The sequence below is a fragment of the Rattus norvegicus genome, chromosome 10 (assembly GCF_021556685.1).
Source record: "Rattus norvegicus strain SHRSP/BbbUtx chromosome 10, alternate assembly SHRSP_T2T, whole genome shotgun sequence".
NCBI classification, from domain to species: domain Eukaryota; kingdom Metazoa; phylum Chordata; class Mammalia; order Rodentia; family Muridae; genus Rattus; species Rattus norvegicus.
This window is the reverse complement of record NC_141543.1, coordinates 89,674,049-89,695,619: the sequence shown is the minus strand read 5'-3', so window position 1 is coordinate 89,695,619 and position 21,571 is coordinate 89,674,049. Positions and strand designations below refer to the sequence as shown.

The 21,571-nt window shown below is 52.2% G+C and overlaps 1 protein-coding gene across 1 annotated transcript; it reads right to left on the bottom strand.

Annotated features, from left to right (window-relative positions):
• Positions 1-7,341: 7,341 nt before the first annotated feature.
• Grb7 (growth factor receptor bound protein 7) lies at positions 7,342-16,384 on the bottom strand. The gene is made up of 15 exons (NM_053403.2): positions 15,942-16,384; positions 12,234-12,390; positions 11,977-12,127; positions 11,703-11,859; positions 11,468-11,589; positions 11,253-11,330; positions 10,884-11,033; positions 9,415-9,525; positions 9,116-9,214; positions 8,833-8,913; positions 8,622-8,738; positions 8,427-8,487; positions 8,223-8,310; positions 8,026-8,119; positions 7,342-7,852 (listed from the first exon to the last, which is right to left on the bottom strand). The coding sequence occupies exons 2-15, from the start codon at positions 12,383-12,385 to the stop codon at positions 7,706-7,708; spliced, it is 1,608 nt and encodes a 535-aa protein (NP_445855.1). The 5' UTR covers positions 12,386-12,390; positions 15,942-16,384; the 3' UTR covers positions 7,342-7,705.
• Positions 16,385-21,571: the final 5,187 nt, after the last annotated feature.

Genomic DNA, 21,571 nt, shown 5'->3' with positions numbered 1-21,571 from the left:
CCTGCGTACTGTGTACTACTGAGGCCCTAGCAGAGTTCTGCTGCATACAGCCCTTTAAAACTCACTAGGGATTCCAGAGACAGGGGTCTAGACATAGCAGGATCAACACCCCCAGAACAGTCTCCCTGATCCACATGGCTTCACCACCCTCTCCTCCAACAGAGAGCCTGTGAGACAGGCAGGTAAGTCTTGACTTCTCTCAACTGTGGGTCTCTGAAGCAGTGAGACACTCGAGGTTGCAGTCATTAAACTCAGCCAAGCAACATACAATCTGTAGATACTTGGGGACCCAAACTTCAGCCGAAGTGTGATGTGGGAGGCTCCCCAAAGAATGACACATAATTGTCTTATTATCTGGCGTTTACCTCAAGACAGTTGGAGGGGTACGATTGATTGGTCCAGCCTTCTGCCAAGTTCACGTAAACTCACCCAAAAGCATGTAGAACCTAGGCCCATGGACCACATATGGCCAAGGACAGCCAGGAATGCAGCCCAACACATAAATCCATCAACTTAAACATTAAGGTTGTGTTTCATTTGCTTGTGCAGTTCTTGGATGTGAACTTTGTACGTGATACCATCGTGTCTCCGTGTCAAAAGGTTGGACACACACGTCTGCCTCGGGGCTTCTGCAGTTAGCAACCTTAGTCCTAAGCAGGTTGGTGGCGGGGGTCCCCCACACAGCTCTAGAGCAGCAGTATCTCCCTGCCATTCGCTTTGAGGACTTGGAGCAAATCCTCCTGGGGCACAAGGTGGACTGGAGGGCAGCCTACCCTTGTATTTTAGAGTAAATCACCTCAAAGTAGCTTTTCCCTTACTCAAAAGCCAGACCTACCTGTTGGTGTGGCCTTCCCTAAGCCCACTCCCTCCCAAGCAGAAACAGCTGGAGGGGAGAAAGGGAAGACAGGGAGTCCTTGAACCCTTCACAAAGAGATGGGGGGTGGGGGCCATGGAGTTGCATTTCTCTCCAGCCTAAGGACACTTAAATTCCTAGCTCCAGTGACCAGTGTTGCTTTATGGGGTGATGAACTCTGCAAGAGAGGCCACCTCACACCTGCAGACTTCCCCACCCCCGACATCACTCCGCACCCCCAGCCACCTGCAAAGTTGAAGGACCCAAACCTCCACCTGCAAGCAACTGCCACCTGAAGGTAGGAAGGAAAAGGACCAAATTCCTTTCCCTCCAGCCTGTCCTTAAAATCCTAGGGCATTGGAGACCAGAACTCCAGAGTGTCAGGAATGGCCTGAGGAAGATGGTGAGTGCAATGGTTCACCCAGGCCTTAAATTCTGCCCCTGCAGCATTCCCGAGCAGACGGTTGTTTGCATAAAGGCCAAAGGCACTGCACCTGGGCTGGGGAGGCCCTCTAGGGAGGCGCTCCTTGGCTCTGGGGACAGGGGGAAGGAAGGTGTCACGGAAAGTCCCCGAAGGACACGGGTGTTGAGTTTGCTGCGGTTTTGTTTTTAACTCTGTCTTGACCTGTGAAGTATGCAGCTGCCTCCCTGCCCCCAAATAGCAGCGCTTCCCCCAATAGGTAACAAGCATGCGCGCGCGCGCGCGCGCACGCACGCACACACACACACACACACACACACACACACACACACACACACACAAACGGAGAAAGGTCTCCAATGGAAAGAACGGAGGTTACAGTGCTCGTGAGTGATGTAACCTGTAAGCCGCCTGCCACCCCCAACCCAGGAGTGAGGGGGCAGGAAGCCCCAGAATCTTTTTCCCATCAACCCCACCACCACCCCTCTGCCCCCCTGGCCCAAAAGAGCAGCCTAGTCAAATAAACCACAGCCCTGGATGGGAACCAGGGGGGCAGGTGCTACCTCCTCCCCCAACTTTGTCCCACCACCAACTCAAGTCCCATCCCACCCCCACTGGAATGACATTCTCAGCCTTTCTGGCGGAGTTCCTCTGTGTGTGTGTGTGTGTGTGTGTGTGTGTGTGTGTGTGTGTGTGAGAGAGAGAGAGAGAGAGAGAGAGAGAGAGAGAGAGAGAGAGAGAGAGAGAGAGAGAGAGACTGGCTGGTACTTGTATTCCAGTCTCTTTGGGCTGAGACTCTAAGCTCAACTTCAACACCATTGCTCTAGCGGACTCTAACAACAAAAGCAAACCCAGGGATAGAGAATCCTCATCCCATACCTTTCTCGACCTTAGGGCTACTAGGGAGCGGGCACAGGAGGTGAAGGGTGTAGCCTGATATTCCCCCAAGAAGCCACTTTCTCAACTGTTTATAAGATTCTGGGACAAGAAATAAGGGACAAAGAGGTACCAGGCTCCTGTCTCTTCAACTGTGGGAAGCTCTGAATGTGGGGGCTGAGGTGCTCTACACCCCTTCCCAGGGTGGATACAGATTCCCGGGGGTCAGGGAACGTAGGAGAGAACTCTGTAAGGGCTCCGTAGAGGTGAAGGGGTGAGGCGCAAGGTGGGAGCCAAGGAGGTGAGGGAAGGGGTAGCTACATTTCTGAGAAACAGCCAGGCGTCCCAGCAGCCAGCAGATTAACCCCGAACCTGCGGCTTCACAGCTCTCCCCTTCTGCCGCCCACGCCTCCAGGCGCCTCTCCGGGGTCTGCAGCCTCGACTGGGCGGCGGCCGCTGCGGACACGCAACAGACCTGGGGACAACGGAATGGAGCCTAGGGGCGGAAAGTAAGCGCAGGAAGGCGTGGGTCGCGTGACACCCCAGGGGTCCCTAGTCCTAGACCCCGCCTGCCCACAGGTACCGCCCTTACCCTCCCCACCCAAGTCCTCCTCTCCCAACCCCAGCGAAGCGGGATCCAGAAGTGAAACCGCCGGGGTCACAGCCCAGCGCCGCGGCTGCGCCGCGCCTCACCCCGCCCTTCCGGGCACTGCAGCGAGGTAGGAGCTCCCCTCGCCCCAGAGCGAAACTTTGAAACGGGGGAGGGGCAGGGGAAATGCGCCCGAATCAACCAGGGAACCTCGGGAGGCACCGCTCGTAGTTCCAGGAATGGCCGCTAGGTGGCACTGCAGCCGCGTAGCTGGATTCGCTCGGAACCCCGTAGAGACTCGCGGAGCGCCTACTCGAGGTTGCTGCGCGCACCTCCCTGCACCGCGTTGCGCAGGGAAGGATTCGACATGTGAAGTCGTTCCAGACCCTAGGAAGGGTCCGGAGACCCACTGCGCGTATTTGGGTCCTCGTCCTGCAGTATTCAAAGAACGTCAAGTTGTCAGCAATTGCGTCGTCGTGCGAGCCGAGTTGGCCGCAGGAGGGCGCAGCCGTGGATGCTTATACATCGGTGTGGGTGGGACTCCGGCGTGCACGCGCTCTCCAACTGCAGCCTGGTCTCATCAGTCTGGAGCCTCTCCTATTCACTAAACCCACTCCAGGACACTTCATCTCCCAGTCTTTCCGTGGGTGAGGGGTTGTGGGGGGAGAATACCAAGTTCATCCCTTAGATGCATGGGCTTCGGTGGCTCCACAGCGTGGAAGGAGGGAGCCCAAAACTGTGAAATCTGGATAAAAACTGATGGCTGTAAGAGAGTGGGGTAGACCAGAGTTGGTGAAGCTTGAATATGCTGGAATCCTGTGGGGGAAAGTGGTCAGGTACCCAGAAGGAAGGAGGGCATTCTACCGTGTGCTGGAAGATGTGGCTCAGGCCTTAGAAACTGGCAAGTTAAAGGATGCACAAACCTTCCATAATCACACGTGCGTGGTGTGCCCACATCTCACTCCCACACAGCTTTCCCTCAACTACAATCACAAGGCTCATTTGCAACCTCGGAAACCCTGCCCGCTGAGCCACTTTGCAAGTCCTCAAAACTATTTCATTTCACTCATTTATTTATGTATTTATTTAGAGGGAAGGTCATAAGCCATGATGCATGTGTAGCAGAGGAAGTCAGAGGACAACCAGGTGGATATTCTGTCTAAGCTCCACCCCCACAGCTACCTGGCAGCAGTCAGGTATGCTCCGCCCCACAGTCGCCTAGCAACAGCCAGCTGTGCCTGACTATATGAGGGGCTGCTTGCCCCCTCCTTTCCTCTCTTACTCCTCTCTTACCCCCTCTTACTCTTTGTTCTTCTCATTCCAACCCCCCTTCCCCTTCCCACGCGCTCATGGCCGGCCACCTTTCCTCTCCTCTTCCCTCCCTCTCTCATTAAACCTCTCCATTCCTTATGGCTCTGAGCCCCCCCCAGTTCCTCCCTCGAGGATGGAAATGGCTGTTTCTAACTTTCTCTGTGACCCCAGGTGAGTCACTCATTCTGAAGCTCAGTTTCCTGCGTGTAAAGTGGAAGGCCTGTTGGTCTCAGAGATTCCGATTGGCTGGTTGGCCGAAGGGGGCGAGGTCCCCTGCCCAGTACCTCAGGTGCTGAGTAGATGCTGGCTTTTCTTTGGGAACAGATGAACTCCTCAGACATGCTTAAAGGGTGACTCATCTTGGCCCCTTTTCTGGGACCTTGGCAGGAATAACAGTGGGCATCCGTGATTGGTATGGGCTCCCAATTCCAAACTTTAGCAGCAGCCAGTAAAAGAGCTAGTTCCGGGGTCGTGGCAGGTGGCCAGATGGGGAGGGCACTGGCCTTTGCTTCAAGTCCTACAGAAAAGCAGTGAGATCTGCAGCTCTTCCAGGATCCCGGCTACAGAGAACTCTGCAGGGGAGGTCCCAGCAGGCACGCTGGAGTGTTAAAGGGTCTTTTTGCCTGTTTGTCAGATGTGGCTCCAAGCTCCCCAGCCTGGCATTAGCCAAGCGTGGGTCGACTTCATCCCAATTGGCCCAATTCTTGCTGAAGTTGACCCAAGCGCTCTTTGAAGTGGCTGGACCTTTGAGGTCACCTCAAGCCAACCTGACTGGGAGACCTAGACTACAGAGGAAAGTCTTTCCAGAAGCTTAGAGGTTCCACTTGGAAGTCAGCTGCAGGGGAGCAAAATGGGCCCAGACCTGGCACCTGGCTAGTTAGACAGCCGAGGTGTCCCCCCAGTTCATGGTAGAGCTTGGATTTGAACAAGGTCAACGATGTGGCCGGCAGAGGAACTGTTTTGTTTACCTAGTGCTTAGTGGGTCTTAGAGGTTTAGAAAGGATCTCTCATCTGTTTTTTTTAAAGATTGTGAAAATTTCAAAAAGTATTGATCTTTTTAAAAACGAAGCTGAGCTGGGTGGAGCAACACATGCTTGGGGATGGAGGATGGGGAGGGGGAGATAAGGGGTGTGTTTCAGAGAGGCAGGGGGATGTCTGTGAGTTCCAAGCTGGCCAGCCTGGTCTACATAGCAAATTTCAGCCTAACCAGGAATACACAGCAAAGCTGTCTTGGGAAGATCATCTCCCTGTAATACTTAATGAGTCTTCCCCTTCTGCTTGACAGACCCCTCCCCCAGACCCCTCCCCCCACCTCGGAACCCTCATCCCTCTGCTAGGTGTTTGGTGTGTTTGCTGAGATAGTCTCTCCAAGTAGCTCAGGCTTGCCTGGAACTTTTGAGTGCTGGGATTACAAGGTTTACCATCGCATAAGCCTTTTCAACGGGGAGAGGGATTGAACTATCGCTGGGTGGTGGCACACGCTTTTTATCCCAGCACTTGGGAGACAGAGGCAGGCGAGTCTCTGAGGTTGAGGCCAGCCTGGTCTACAGAAAAAGTCCCAAAACAACCAGGAATACACAGAGAAACCCTGTATCAGAAATTTTAAAAAAATTAAAAAACCTGGGGGCTGGCGAGATGGCTCAGTGGTTAAGAGCACTGACTGCTCTTCCAGAGGTCCTGAGTTCAATTCCCAGCAACCACATGGTGGCTCACAACCATCTGTAATGGGATCTGATGCCCTCTCCCGGTGTGTCTGGAGACAGTTACAGTGCGCTCATATATGTGAAATAAATAAATCTTTTTAAAAAAATTTAAAAACCTACCACGCCATTACCATATGTTAAAAATGTAAATATGTCCCTTAATATAATATTGAATAAGTTAGAATGTCTCTAGTCGCTCATGAACGTGTTTTTACAGGGAGTTTGGGTTTGGGTCCTTTGGCTGTCGTTGGAGTAGAAACTAAACTATCCATTCTGATTCCCAGTCCTGATTTTGGTAACTGTCCCCACGTGTCAACTCATATGTTCACTGGCCCCCATAATTCTGGGAAACTAGTTTGATGGAATTAAGAGTCAAAATTTGGGCTGGAGAGATGGCTCAGCGGTTAAGAGCACTGACTGCTCTTCCAGAGGTCCTGAGTTCAATTCCCAGCAACCACATGGTGGCTAACAACCATCTGTAATGGGATCTGATGCCCTCTTCTGGTGTGTCTGGGGACAGTGACAGTGTACTCATATGCCTAAAATAAATAAATAAATCTTTAAAAAAAAAGTCAAAATTTGATTTTTTTTTCCAAAATAAAATCTGCTTAGTCTAAAAGATGTGTCTCCACAACCGGGCAGAGGGTGTGGGTGTCATTGGATGTACTTATTATAAGGCTGCCGTTGGGTTAGATGAAGGCATGGAACTCTGGGGAAATGCAGCCTAACTGAGCAGTGGGCAGGCTTGCACGGTCTCAACTCACTCTGGAAGCTGAAAGACGGGCTGGAGATTAGAGACTTAGGGCTGCATCTCCCTTCCCTGCCAGGCTTTCTGAGTGAGGGAGGCTGTAGGGACAGAAAGCAGATCTGGGGACTGCAGAGAGGGAGAAAAGGTTGGTAGAAAACCGGAGTGAGGAAAGTGAGACTCCTCTCCCTTCCCCGTGGCATTCGTCAGAACTCACTGTCCACTAACTAGTCCAAGACTTGCTGCTAACTCATCTTGGTTTGTGGAGAAAAGGGAGGTCCTGAGACAGGGTCTCATATAACCCGGGCTAGCCCTGAACTGTTTCCTGCAGTTGTTTTTCTGCAGTTGAGTGCTGAGATTCTAGTCATGCATCACAGTTCCCAGGCTTGGTTAGATCTAGGCTCTGTCAGAAAAGCCCAGTCCCTTGGGGTGGAAGAGCTGGATCAGTGGTCAAAGGCACGGCCTACTCTTGAAGAAGACCCGAGTTTGGTTACCACCATCTACATTAGCACACAGCTGGCTCTAACTGCAGCTCGGAGGGACCCGGTGCCCCCTTCTGGCCTCCTTGAGCAACTGCATGTGCCCATGCACATACAAACCCACAGTCATAGACATAATTATGATTTTCTCTTCTAAAGAATGAAAGAAAAGCACCACCCCTTGTTGTCCATTTGTCCATTTAACAGGCACTGACTGACCACTTGGGCTGCACCAGGTACCTGGTAGGGTTTGAAAGCTCTCCGGCGGCTAACAGCCTTTTTGTCTTTAGGGCATATTCCAGTTGACCAAGGCCTTTCCCTCTGCTGGTTCTCTTGTCAGTTCTTGCCAGACAGAACTCGTGGGTGTATCAAAAAATAATCTTTATTATCACTGGTATAAAACAGAGCAGATCAACTGGCCTCTCAGTCTGTACAGAGTGTGGGTGGGGCATGAGACCACCCGGGCTGCCCCTACTCCTCTCATAATGCCCTTCACTGCCTCAGGAGCTCTACCAAGGGGAGAGGACCACAATGCCTCCTTTGGGGACAGGAGTCAGGGATGAACAGGGCTGGGGGATGTTTCATTACCTGAGGGAGGTAAAAAAAAAAGTGGGAGAAAAGTGGGGGGAGCTCTTCATCTGTTTATCATCCCACCCATCTGCACCGAGTCCACTGAACGGAGCAGAAGGGCGATAAGCAGCCCCATGGCTGTAACAGCTTGTGTGGCCTCAGAGGGCCACACGGGCACAGCAGTGGCGCAGCAAGCAGGGCAGGATGCCTCGGTTCAGCTGGTGGAATTCCACCAGCTGCAGCAGGTCTGTGAAACGGGTCTGGCCGTCATCCATGCTGAAGTAAAGGCAGCCTTCATCTTCGCTCTGTGGTGTGGCCAGAAGGCAGGTCAGACAGTGGTCCCGGGCAGAGGAGCAGCCGTGGGGCTAGCAATCGACCCCCGTTTCTTGTACAGGGAGAAAGGAGGTGCGTAGTGGGGCTTCAAGTCTCATATCTCCGGGCTACAAGAACCTAGCTCAGGGGTAGGGGAGTTACTCACTGGCAAGATGAGATAATGTTTGACTTTCTGCAGATGGCACAGAGACAGAACGAAGCCCTGTGGGTTCCGCTGGCTCTCCCGGACCAGGAATACACTGTGGGGGAAACAAAGTAGCATTATCAGGGGTTCCTGGTTACAACTGCTCTAGGGACTTTCCGGCCCCCAGGTCTGTTACCCAGCCCAGCCCAGCCCCTTACCCATCCACCAGGCCCTGCTGTCCAATTAGCCGCTGGCTCTCCTCCCGGGAGATTCGTCCATGAAACCAGGGCTGGGTGCGATGGATAGCTAGGGTCAGGGGGGAAGAGATGCTGATCATTCAGGCAAGGGAACCACCCCACCCCAGCCAGGACTGCTCAGAGTAGCAATGTAGCCCACCCAAGGGATTTTAGACCATCGCCCACCTGCACTGAGGCTCAGGCCGGAGCACGGGGTGGGCAGGCTGAGACGGTGGTTTGTCTTCTTCTGCAATGGAGGACATGGAAGTCAAGGAGCCCTTGGCATTCACTGGATCCCCAAGCCCTTTTCCTTCCTCCCTCCCTCCACGAAAGCCCATTGGGAGCCAGTACAGCAGATGCATAGGTGTGTGAAGGCCTTACCCTCCAGGCCTGGGCTTCCTCCGTGGCAGCACTCAGAGCTTCCTGGGGGTTCTCAATGACACGCCCAGCATGGCCAGAGAAGTCCATGGCCACCAGGGTATTATCTGAGACACTCCTCTGGAGAGAGAACAGAATGAGGAGAGAAGGGGTCAGAAGAGCTGCCCTGAACCTGCATGCCCACTTCTCCCGTACCCCGGGATAGTATACTCACCAAGGGTGGAGACCCCAAATACGATAAGCGCAGGTGACGAGACTGGGCCTGCTGATAATTCTTATATAGCTGTACCCCGTACTGGAGGCAGGGGGGAAAGAGGGTCTGAGGTTATGAGAGCCTAGGAAATGTTGTGACAGAGCAGGACTGAGTCTGCCCTTCCTGATGGGTATTCTGAAATATCTGGGCTGTGATGACCTCCTCACTGGGAAGACCTCTGAAGGCAGAGCCATGTCATTTCTACCAGGCACGGCCAGCCCCATAGCCATTCCAGGGATCTCACCTTGAAGAGCCGGAAGGCGGACAGCCAGCAAGTCCGACTCTGCTCATCCTCGCTGCAGAAGATGTGGAGCCCCTTGTGGCCATTTCGAAGCTTGTTGGGCTGGGGAGAGAAGTGGACTGTCCCCTATATGATTCTGTACTCAGATGCCCTAGGGCAGGGGAGGACCCAAGCCCTGTCCAAAAGTGCAAGTACAGGGAGATGAGGCTGGGCTCCTCAACGTGGCATTCAAAAGCCATAGATAGGACTCAAACTTAGGCAGCTCCCACCTCCCCGAGTCCAGCCCAGGCTGCAGCCCTCACCTTGACACAAAAGCCGAAGTCGGTGGGTATCCCATACAGCTTGCGGCCCTGGGTCACCACATACACATTGGACTCATTTATATCTGCCACGTACTGTAGGTGTCTCGGGTCCTAGGCAGCATGAGACAGTAGGTCTTGGTACAGGGAGATCCTATCTCCATGTTGGTGTCCCACCAGGTAGGGACATTTTAGGACCAGGGAGAGGCAGGGAACTATCCATGGTCACACAGCAAACAGTGCCGAGGAGGTGACTCAGTTGGTAAAGAGTCCCCCTCCCCAAGCACCCACCCACCTTAAGAGCCAGAAGTAATATTGTACATCTAATCCCAGTGTGAGGAACAAGAGAGTTCTCAGGGCTCTCTGGCCAGGCGGTCTAACCTAATCCACGAGTCCTAGGTCCCAGTAGGGACCCTGTCTTTAAAATCAAGATACAGTTCCTAAGGAGATCTGCCTGAGGCAGACCGCTGACATTGATGCACACACAGACATACACACAGATACACACAGACACACACAGACACACGAGGATAGACACGCACAGGCATACACACAGAGGTACACACACATACAGAGATATACACACATAGGCACAGGCACACAGAGACATAGACATAGACACACACAGACATACACACACACACACACACACACACACACACAAACATCCACAGAAGGAGAGACACACACAGGCATACACACAGAGGTACACACACATACAGAGATATACACACATAGGCACAGGCACACAGAGACATAGACATAGACACACACAGACATACACACACACACACACACACACACACACACACACAAACATCCACAGAAGGAGAGACACGCACAGGCATACACACAGAGGTACACACACATACAGAGATATACACACATAGGCACAGGCACACAGAGACACAGACATACAGACACACACAGATACACATACAGACACAGAGGCACACACAGACACACAGAGACACACATATAGAAGCACAGGTATACAGAGACAGACATACAGTTACACACAGATGGACATACACAAGCACATATACGAAGGCACACACAGACACACAAAGACACACATAGGCACAGGTACACAGAGATATAGACATACAGTCATACATAGAGGGACACACACAGACATACACACATAGATATACACACATACATACACAAACATACCCACACACAGAGACATACACACAGACACACATACAGACAGACACACACAAAGACAGAAACATACACACACACACAAGCAGAGGCTGATTCAAGTGGCCTGTCTTTTCTACTGCCACTCCTGGGGTAGGTGACTCAAATGGGTTGAGGTAGAAAGGTTCGGGCAGGGCCTGGAAACAGCCAGTCCAAGGGGAGGGAAGAGCAGCTGAGGGTCCCCCTGGTCTGAGAGTGGAAAGGTCTAAGAGGATCAGTGAGGAAAAAGTACGTGACAGGCTAGAGCTGACCCCTCACAACCTCACCTTAGAGGTGCCCTTGGTCGAGTAATAGAGGCCAGACCGACGCAGGAAGCAGAAGAATCGTTTCCAAAGCTTTCGACCTGACCCCCGGCCTGATCCCCGAAGCTGCAGGAAGCCCTGGATCTCAGGGAAGCTGCCAGCATTCAGGAAGTTCTGAGGATAGATGTGAGCAGAGCATGAAAGGCCAGCCTCCTCTCAGGCCTCAGGAGGAGGTGCTGTGCCCGGTAATGACTGTCACAAATTCACAGGCAAGGTCACCGTGGTGGGAGAGGGGACACATGGCCTGGTGGCAGGGGGTGAAACTCTGGATGACTCTTAGAGGGATTGTGGACGTATGGTGAAGCGGGAGGGAGACATTGGTGAAGACCTCACCTGGATGAGGTCTTCATGGGATATGCCTGTTGGTGTATCCAGACAGCTGGAAACCATCTTTTCTGGGAACAGGGTGTGCTGGGGGAGAGAGAAATGAGGAATCAGAGCTCAAGAACCCAGGCTGGGGGTCCTCCAGAGTGTGTGTGTGTGTATGTCAGTGTGTGTGTGTGTGTGTGTGTGTGTGTGTGTGTCCAGCTTCCCTCGCACACACTCACCGGAGGGCTCTTGAAGAGTTCATACTTGGCGAAGTTTTTACGGAAGATGAAGCGGCTGTCTCCACCCACAGGCCAGGCCTCCTGCACTTCTACCACAGACTCATGGTCCTCCAAACCCCGCTCTGGGATCAAAGGTGAAACACGGGGGTTGGTAGAGAGTAACTAAGCCTCCGAGATGAGCACCTACTGGCCCAAGATGGAAAATAGGCCCACAGCTCCTTGTACCTCAACTCACCCAGAGCCAAATAGGGGTGGCACTCCACCAGGCCCCAGTTCTCATCGCTCAGGGCGTGAGCTCGCTGCACCAGCATCTCACACACATGGCGAGCCGTCGCACCTGCCGCCACTTCCACAGACCGGCAGGCTCCATCTTCACTGTACACCTTCACCACCTGTACCCCAAGAACTGCAGGTGACTTGGGGTAAGGCAGGGGGCGATTCTACTCTCTGACTTACCCTGTCCTCAGTGACCAGGATACCCCACCTGTCCCTTTTCCAAATCAACTTACACAGAGGCGGCTGGAGTCTCGAGGAAGCAACCCCCTAGCACCGGAGGAACCACCAAGAATGGGTTTCTGTGAAGGTGGGCTGCAGAGCTCGGGGAAGGGGTTGGGGATGGAGGGTAGAGAGGTTGCCTGAAACTCCTCTTCTCGAAGTTTCCTATGGCAAAGAGTGAGGGATAGAAGCACCTGCGTGTTAGCCTGCGCTGGCTGGCCTACCTGTCCACTGACCTCCCTACTAAGGCAGTCCCATTGCCCCATCCTACCTGCTACTTGGGATGGGCAAAGGCTGAGACCGCTTCACATCGCCGGGCGGAGGGTTATCCGGGGGCGGAGGAGTCTCGGGAGGGGTCCCAGGAGTTGGGCACACATCTTCTGGGGAGCTGCTGAGATGAGACGGGCTCAGATCCAGTTCCATGGCACCTATAAAGAAAATGCAGTGCTGCTGATGTCAGGTGCTGCCGCTGCTGACGTCACAGGCTGCCGCTGCGGCTGCCCCTGAGCCCTCAGGGAACAGGACATGCGTACTTTATACGGAAGCGTGCGCGTATGTACCCAGTGGTTGTCAGTCCAGCGCTCAGCCTACAGCAAAAGCAGCTCAAGAAGACTGGGCAGGCTCCGTGCCTCACGCCCCTAGCTACAATCACTGGGTCAAGGCAAAGAAAGGTTGTTCATTTCGCTGGGCTCAGCCCCAGATTTTCCCGGCACTTTGCCGTTCTGGCACCTCATTGCCAGATGCAGTTGCCAAGCCTGTTGTAGTAGCACCTGGCTGAGTGATGAGTGACACCCTGGGAGGGGGTGGAGAGGGACAAGAATCAGGAGGGCAAGACCGTGCGCTCAAGATATGGTGGGAGCGGAAGGCCCGGAGGCTCTTACCCCAGCAGCCTCCAGACTGAGTGCCTTCCTAGACTCCTCATCCTGCCCAACTTTTTCCAGAAGCCTCAGTGCTAAAGGCACCTCCTAGGTATGAGAAATCCTGTTGGTCTTGCCACACTCAGCCTTATGCTGGGAACTCTGCCCCCATTACTGTGCACCTGTCTTAGCCCTTCTCTGGTCTGAAAGCACTTGGCATACACACCAGAGTGTCACCTATGCCTTAGCGCCCACGGGGGCAGAGACGATAGAACAAGTAAGGACAGGAAAGACCGGGCAAAAAGATCTTGGGGTGGGGGAGTTTCAGGCCCCTTCCCTGCAGGAACCAGCAAACCCTTGGTGCTGAGCCTGGCATAGCCAATGCTAATCCCAGCACCCTGACTGTTCGCCAGACATCCTCACCAGGGCTGTGAGGACACCCGGGGTTCCCTCCACCAGGACAGGACAAACACTTGACCCTTCCATGAGGGCATGAAGGGATCTGGGGGACAGGTGAGTCAAGGTGGGGCGGGACAGCCGCAGGCTCTCCATTCAACCTTGACTCATCCACAGGACTTCCTGGCTGAGAAGGAACACAAACAACCGGCCCCTGCCCTCCATCCCCGACTTCCCAACCTACAGAGGTAGCCTGGGAGTAGGTAAGGGGTGCTGCGGGCTGGGGAGAGAGGAAGATGTGAGGAGGGGCAGCCTGAGGCTCCTCTGAGGTCACCCTCCCCACCCTTGGCCAGTGTCCAGCCTGGATGGGAATAATCATCTGCCCACCTCGAGTCTTGAACCAACTCCCTGCTGATAGCCCAGTGAAGGGGCAAGGAAATGCCCTGCCTGGATCCAGAGGTCTCTCAGGATTGGAGCCCACCACCTGGCGATAGACAAGCAGCATGCAGCCCTAACTGGCCTGAGTCTGAAACCTACAAGGGTCTTTGCTGTTAACTACCCCCAAGATATAGGATGGAGATTATGTGGCTGGTAGAAGAGGGTCTCTGAACACACTCTGGGATGTCCTGACCTGAGGGGTACCAGGCAGGAGTGGAGTTAAAACAGCCAAGAGGACAGACAGACAGCCAAGCACCCCGGAGAGCCAAGTAGAGCAAGCAAGACACACCTGACACTTAGCATCATCCTCAAGACACCAAGCAAGGGACACCAACACCTGGCACCTACTCCCACCCACCTAATCTCCCCTTTCAGGGGGAGAGAGAAGGGAGCGTCGGCAAGGGTGCCCCTCCCTCAGATGGAGAAAACAACACCCAATTAGACAGGTGTTTGGAAGAGGAGGAAGTAGATGGAAGTCAGATTACAGTGTGAGGCCAGAAGCTCAGGTGCAAACTAAGCTAGGGTTAGCTTCCAGATCCCTCCACCGCACCCCTCAGATGGACAGGACTAGGCACAGTCCGGTAACTAAAATTTGAGTTGAGGCAGGGGAGCCTGCTGTGGGTCTGGCAGCCCTGCCCAAGAGATCTAAAACATTCAGATTAGGGCCTAAGCAAAGGTTCCATTGTTGGGGAAACAGGTCCCCCAACCAATTTGTCCTCTCAGCAGGGCCACTCTAAACTCTCCAGCCCCAGCAGGGCTCCTGCCCCACCCTTTCTCCTACCCTCCCAGCTGCCTTGTTTACTTCCTGAATCTTGCCCCACCTAGAAAGCCCCAAGGGCGAGTGGCAAGGCCTAATGTTTGGGGCCAACTGCAAACAAGGCCACCATCCACTCTACCCAAGTTGAGGGGAAGGGTTGGTGGGGCCGACAATTTAGCTGGTGGCCTGAGGTAACCTTAGATCCGGTTCTGTTCCAGCACACGAAGCTAAACCCCATCAGGGCTTGGGGAGGGATGAGGAGGCTTAACCTTTCTGGGTACCAGGACCAGGTGAGGAGGTGGGAAACCCTTAGTTGACCCGAAGTTGATGCTCCGCCCACTCCGCCGGGAGGGGGGCATCCAATAGAATAAAGTGGGGCGGGACAACTCTTTTAATGTTTAATTTGGGAAGAATGCTACAGTTCTCCGTCGAGTTAATCATTAGTTTGCCTTCGAGGAGAACACAAACAACACACACACATACACACACACACACACACACACACGCGCGCGCGCGCGCGCGCGCTATTAGGGGGAGAGCAGAGTCCAGGCTAGACAGACTCATAACCCAGAAGGCGTTGCATTCTTGGGGGACAAAAGGAAAAAATGTTGAAAATACTATCGCCTGGCCCTTCAGGTGCACTAAGTCTCCATCCGGCCGCGAGGACCCAGACCGGGACCTAGGTCTTTCCCCAGCTTCAGCCTCCTCAAACAGGCGGACATATCAGCCACACACTGTCTTCCAGGCACTGAAGACCCTACGCCCACCCCTCTAGCTTTCTTTGTCCACTCTTATCCGCAGCCAGGAGGGATCCTCAGCCGACTGGGCTTCCGTATCCGAGGTGGGACTACAACGTGGAGAGGCGGAGTTCCAACCATTGAGGGACTCCCTCTCCTTCACTCTCCTCCGAATGGGAACCCCAGATTGTAGTAAATTGAGCTCAATAAGGCATTGAAGGGCAACCTCCGATCCGACACCCCCTAATAACTGGTCTTCGGTTAGAAGAACTAGTTTTAGCCGGAAAGTCAAGATTTCAGGTGACCGAGAGACCTTACCTCCCATTCACGAATTCCCTGGGAGAGAAGGTGGGAGTGAGAGGTCTCAGGGAGCAAGGGGAGGAGAGGGAAGGGTTTGAGATGCCAACCAACGAACCAACAAACCAAAACAACGCAGGGCAGAGAGCATCAGGCGAATGAATCTTACCTTAGAGACCCAGACCTAACGTGCGTCCCATCCCACCCCACCCCCCAAGATGAAGTTCCCGCTTTGGTCTTTACCCAACAAACCTTAGCTCACCTGCCTGAGGCCACCGGTTTAGGGAGAAAGACTCTAGGCCTTAACTACCACCCACCCCTCTCTCCCCCGCCTCTGGCTTGACCTCGCCGAGAGAGGGCGGTCAGGGGGAGAGCTTGGCAGCCTCCGAGCCATTTACCTGGGCAGCAAGCCAGATCCGCTCGAAGAAGCGGGCACAACCTGAGGCTCTAGTGAGGCTGGGGGTACGAGCAGATTGAGACGATCTCGATCGGCTTACCTGGAGGAACTCCAGCAGAAGGAGCGGGACACCGGGACCCAAAGGCTGGCTCTGTCTAGAGGTCCCAGACCCTTGGATTTGATTTCGAACCCTCTCTCTCTTCTCTCCAGGTGGTAGGAGGGTTAGCCCGCCTTTGGATGTTGAGGCGGGAGAATATGGAGCGAGCCCTGCGTATCCAGATTCCAGGCCCAGGGAAACTAAAATTATCTTGGGCAGGTGAGGGCGGGGCCTGAGAGGCGCCCTGGAGAAGGAAGCGCAGGAGGAGGGGTGGAGACTCCTCACTGTGCACCGCCTGGAATTGGCTCTTGCCCTTCCTACAGGGCAGCAGGTGCTAGGAGAGAGAGCAGGTGCCCGGCAGAGGCAAGGAAGAGTCAAAGAGAACAGGCTGGAAAGAGAAAAATCTAGAATCCTGACTACATGGGAAGGGGAGTTTGGAGGCTGTTTGTTAAACAGAAACGGTCCCGCCCACTCCTACTCGTCCCATCCCAACGATGGGATGGATGTTCATTGGTCAAGTTAGGGGGCCGTCTTCAGCTCGGATCTCACCCCCTAGGGCAAAGGGCACTGGGCTTAAGAGGGAAGCCAAAAGAGGTGCCCTGCCCTTTGACCTCCAACCACAGTCTAGCCAAGCAGGCTGTTGTCCTGACCCTGCTAGGATGCCACGATGCACCCTCCCTTCCGAGGCAAGTCCAGGGTCTCACCTCTCCAGTTTCAAATCTAAGCGCAGCAAGGTGGCCTGGTGGGAGGGGCCACGGTGTTCTGGCGACCGTTGTGGCCTGGTGCAGATGACTATTGCAGCAGTTACTCCAGCTTTCTGGTTCAGCCCACAGCAAACATCTGAGGATCAGGAAGAGGAGTTGAGAGACCCGGATCAAAGGCAGTGGGCCACCTCCCAGCTTCCCACGGGTGAGAGTTAAGAAAACAAACAAGCCGAGGGGTGATAAGGGGTCTGCCCTGAGGAAGCACAGCCTCCCCCCCCCCCATCTTTTCTGCTTGAAAAACGAGTGTGAAAAGCAGACTGTGGAAGCACCTGCCTTTAATCCCAGCTTTCCAGAGGCAGGAGCAGGTGGATCTCTGAGTTCGAGGCCAGCCTGGTCTACATGGACAGTGAGGACTATACAGAGAAACCCTGTGTCAGAGAGAGAGAGAGAGAGAGAGAGAGAGAGAGAGAGACTAACAGACTAGTATGAACGGGGCAAAGTAAAAAGGTAGGGAAGGGGGGTTGGGGATTTAGCTCAGTGGTAGAGCGCTTGCCTAGCCCTGGGTTCTGTCCCCAGCTCCAAAAAAAAGAAGAAGAAGAAAAAAAAAAGGTGGGGAAGGGGGCAGGTTACTTGGGCCAGGAAGCAATTTGAATAAGTCACAGGAGACAATTTACTCACATCCAACCTAGCAGATCTGTGCTTGGTGCTGGGTATACAGAGCAAAACAACAAAAACAGACCCGCCCTTAGCTGGCCGCAAACCAATCAGGGAGACTGACCTTTAAGAGTCACACAAATAAGAAATGACAGGTGACAAGTTTGTCAGGTGGAGTGACTCATGGGAGGCAGGGAAGGCCATGAAAATAAAGCCAGGGAGGAACCTGGGGTGAGTGGGAACCAGAGAGGTTAACCCACCATGCTGGACAGAAGCAACTGCTGGGAGGGAACACAGAAGGCAGAGCTAAGCGAGTGGGGGTGGACAGGAAAGGAGGCCATCAGGTGAGCCTGGGCAGGTTGTGCAGGTACAGGAGGGGTGGAGAAAAACCACTGCAGCTCTTAAAAGGCGGGGAGCACGGTCTCCAAGTCTCTTAAGCTGCTATGGGAAGAGCAGATCCGTGGGCCCCTCCTCAGCTACCAGAGTCTCCAGCTCTGAGGCAGAGCCCCAGGAATGTGAGATATTGACAAGCCCGCAGGTGGCTGTTTTGCAAACCAGGTTTGAGAGCCATCCATCCTGTTTGTCCAGACTGGCAGGAGTGGTGGGCAGAAGCCAGACCCTGCAAGGAGAGACACAGGCAGGGCTGCACTCTGAAAGATTACTATGTAGAAGGCTGGAGGAAAGCCAGACTCAGAGGGCTGAGTGATTCCATTCTCCATTTCTCTCTCTCATTCTCTCTCTCTCTCTGCATATGTGTGTGTGTGTGTGTGTGTGTATGTCCCTCTCTGTCTCTGTGTGTGTGTTGTTGTTGTTGTTGCTGTTGTTTTTCGAGACAGAGTTTCTCTGTGTAGCCTTAGCTGTCCTGGAACTCGCTCTGTAGACCGGCCTGGCCTCAAAACAGAGTGGTGGGATTAAAGGTATGTGCCACCATGCCTGGCTCCATTTCTTTCTTTTACAAAGACTTTTTTTTTTTTAATTTATTTATTACATATACAATGTTCTCCCTGCATGTATGCCTGAGGGCCAGAAGAGGGCACCAGATCTCATTATGTGTGGTTGTGAGCCACCAAGTGGTTGCTGGGAATTGAACTCAGGACCTCTGGAAGAGCAGTCAGTGCTCTTAACCTCTGAGCCATCCCCTCTCCAGCCCCAGGATTCCATTCAAAACAGTGGTTCTCAACCTTCCTAATGCTGCAGCCCTTTAATACAGTTCCTCATGTTGTGGTGACCCCAACCATAAAATTATTTTTGCTGCTGCTTCATAACTGTTATTTTGCAACTGTTGTGAACCATATGTAAATATATGTCTTCCAATGATCTTAGCAACCCCTGTGAAAGGGTCAGTCGACACCCACAGCCCCACTAAAGAGTGGAGACCCACAGGTTGAGAAACGCTGATCTCGAAATAGGACTTCAAGGACATGGTGGGTGAAGAGCAGATTTGAGGTCCCAGGGAGGAAACAGGAGGGGCTAGCAGTAGGAGATAGTGGCTTGTAGGAGCTTGGGAACCATTCTGTCTGGGACCTTATGGGGTAGGTGCACAAGGCTGTGTGTCAGGACTTGCCAAAAGATTCATAAGGAACTGGTTGCATAGTGGATTCTGGGAAGCAAACTGATGGCATCAGATTTGACCTCAAATGACTAACTCCTTAACCTTCTTGCCTACCAAGATGAACTTTAAATATGTATAAGCTGATTTAAATTTAGGATAAAAGTCACAACAAGCTGAATGTGTAATCCCAGTACTGAGGAGAGTTAAAGGTTCAAGGCCAGCCTGAGGTAGGCCACAGCAAGCCCATCTCCAACCAAAAGAAGATAAAGAGTACAGGAGGGTTGGGGATTTAGCTCAGTGGTAGAGCGCTTGCCTAGCAAGCGCAAGGCCCTGGGTTTGGTCCCCAGCTCCGAAAAAAAAAAAAAAAAGAGTACAGGAACCGGTTCACCAATGCTCCTTGTCTTATGATGCTCTTACAGCTGGACTGGAGAGACGGCTCAGTGTTTAAGAGCACTGACTGTTCTTCCAAAGGTCCCAAGTTCAATTCCCAGCACCCATATGGTGGTTCACAGTCATCTATAATGGGATCTGATGCCCTCTTCTGACCTGCAGGTGTACAGCATAGCACTCATACATAAAGTAAATAAATAAAATGAACCAAAAGTAAATAAATAAATCTAAAAAAAAATTAAGAAAACAAACCTAGTTTTTGGTCAGGTAGTGATAGTGCATGCCTTTAATCCCAGCAGTTCAGAAGCTGAGGCAGGTGGATCTCTGTGAGTTGAAAGCCTTCCTTGTCCACAGAGCTAGTTCCAGGATAGCCAAGGCTACACAAGAAACACTGTTTCAATAAATAAACAAACGAGCCAACGAACAAGCAAGCAGATAAATAAAGCCTAGGTTTTGTTGTTACAAGGCTTTCTGCTTAATTTTTGTTTTAAAGACTTTTTTATTTATGTGTCTGTGTTTGTAGGTATTTAAGTATTTAAGTATAGCACGTTCTTGCCTGATGCCCAAGGAGGCCAGAAGAGGACATCAGAGCTGCTGGAACTGGAGTTAGAGATGGTTGTGAGCTACGATGTGGGTGCTGGGAATTGAACTTGCCTCACGCATACACTCAGAATGAATACTGTTTCTAATTTTAAGAATACCTTAGTTGGAAAATGAACATGGATATCTAGACTACCAAGCATCAAATTCCAGTTTCTAGTGAATCCTTTCCAAATATACAGTATGGAAAGTCAAAACTTCAAGTTACCATTTGTATATAGATCCATGAAAGCATTGAGAGTCCAAATGGAAAGCTTTATGTTTTTAGCAGTATCTCCTCCCCCTCCTCCCCCTCCCCCCTCCTCTTCCTCCTCCCCCTCCTGCTTCTCCTCCTCCCCCTCCCCCTTCTCCTCCTCCCCCTCCTCTTCCTCCTCTTCTTCCTCCTCCCCCCCTCCTCTTCTTCTTCTTCTTCTTCACTTTAGACAGGATCTCACCACATAACTCTGGCTGTCCTAGAACTCTCTTTGTAGACCAGGCTGGTCTCAAGTTCACAGAGATCAAACCACCTCTGTCCCAAGCACTGGAAATGAAGGAGTGAACCACCATGACTGGAGTCAGCAGCTTCTTGACAAAGTTGCAAAGCCCATTTAATGGATGGATAAGATCTTTGAGACAGTGCTTCGCTATTTTGCCCAGAATGTTCTTGAATTCAGTCGATCCTCTTACTGGGTCTTCCAATTAGCTGAGACTATAGACATGCGCCACGACACATGGTAGATGTTTTTAACAATGGCACCCTCACAGTTTAATACTTACATACTAAGAGAGTAATTTATCTCTTTACTTCCCATGATGCATAAAAATAATTCTAACTAGGTCTTAAGAGATGGCCCAGTGGTCAAGAGCACTTGCTGCTGCTCTTCAGAGGACCCAAATTCTGTTCTCATCACTTAACACAGCCAAAGGTTCACAACTGCCTGTAACTCCAGCTCCAGGGGCCTCTCGTGCCCTATTCTAGCCTTCATAGGCATCTGCATATGCATGCACGTGTACAGATATAGACAAACACTTAAATAAAAATAATCATTAAAAAATAGATCACAGCCAGGAGGTGGTGGCACATGCCTTTAGGTCCAGCGCTCAGGAAGCAGAAGCAAGAAGATCTATATGAGTTCAAGGCCAGCCTGGTCTACACAGTGAGTTCCAGGATAGCCAGGGCTATGTAAAGAGACACTGCTTAAAAACAAAAACAAAGGGGGTTGGGGATTTAGCTTAGTGGTAGAGCGCTTGCCTAGGAAGCGCAAGGCCCTGGGTTCGGTCCCCAGCTCCGGAAAAAAAAAAAAAAAACAAAAACAAACAAACAAAAAGCACAGAAGCAAACAAGAAAAAATAGATCGTGAACCTAAATGTCAGTGCTGAAGTGATAAAATCACAACAAAAGGGGCTGGAGAGATGGCTCAGCGGTTAAGAGCACCCGACTGCTCTTCCAGAGGTCATGAGTTCAATTCCCAGCAACCACATGGTGGCTCACAACCATCTGTAAAGAGATCTGATGCCCCCTTCTGGTGTGTCTGAAGATACTTACAGTGTACTTATAAATAATAAATGAATAAAAAAAAAGAAAAAAAATCACAACAAAACATCGAAGACAGTTAAATAAATAACAATGGAAGGAAATCTGTAGCCTTGGGCTAGTCAAAAGGTTATTTATTTATTTATGGTGTTTCCACACAGGGTTTCTCTGTGTAGCCTTACCTGTCCTGGAACTAGCTGTGTAGTCCAGGCTGGCCTGA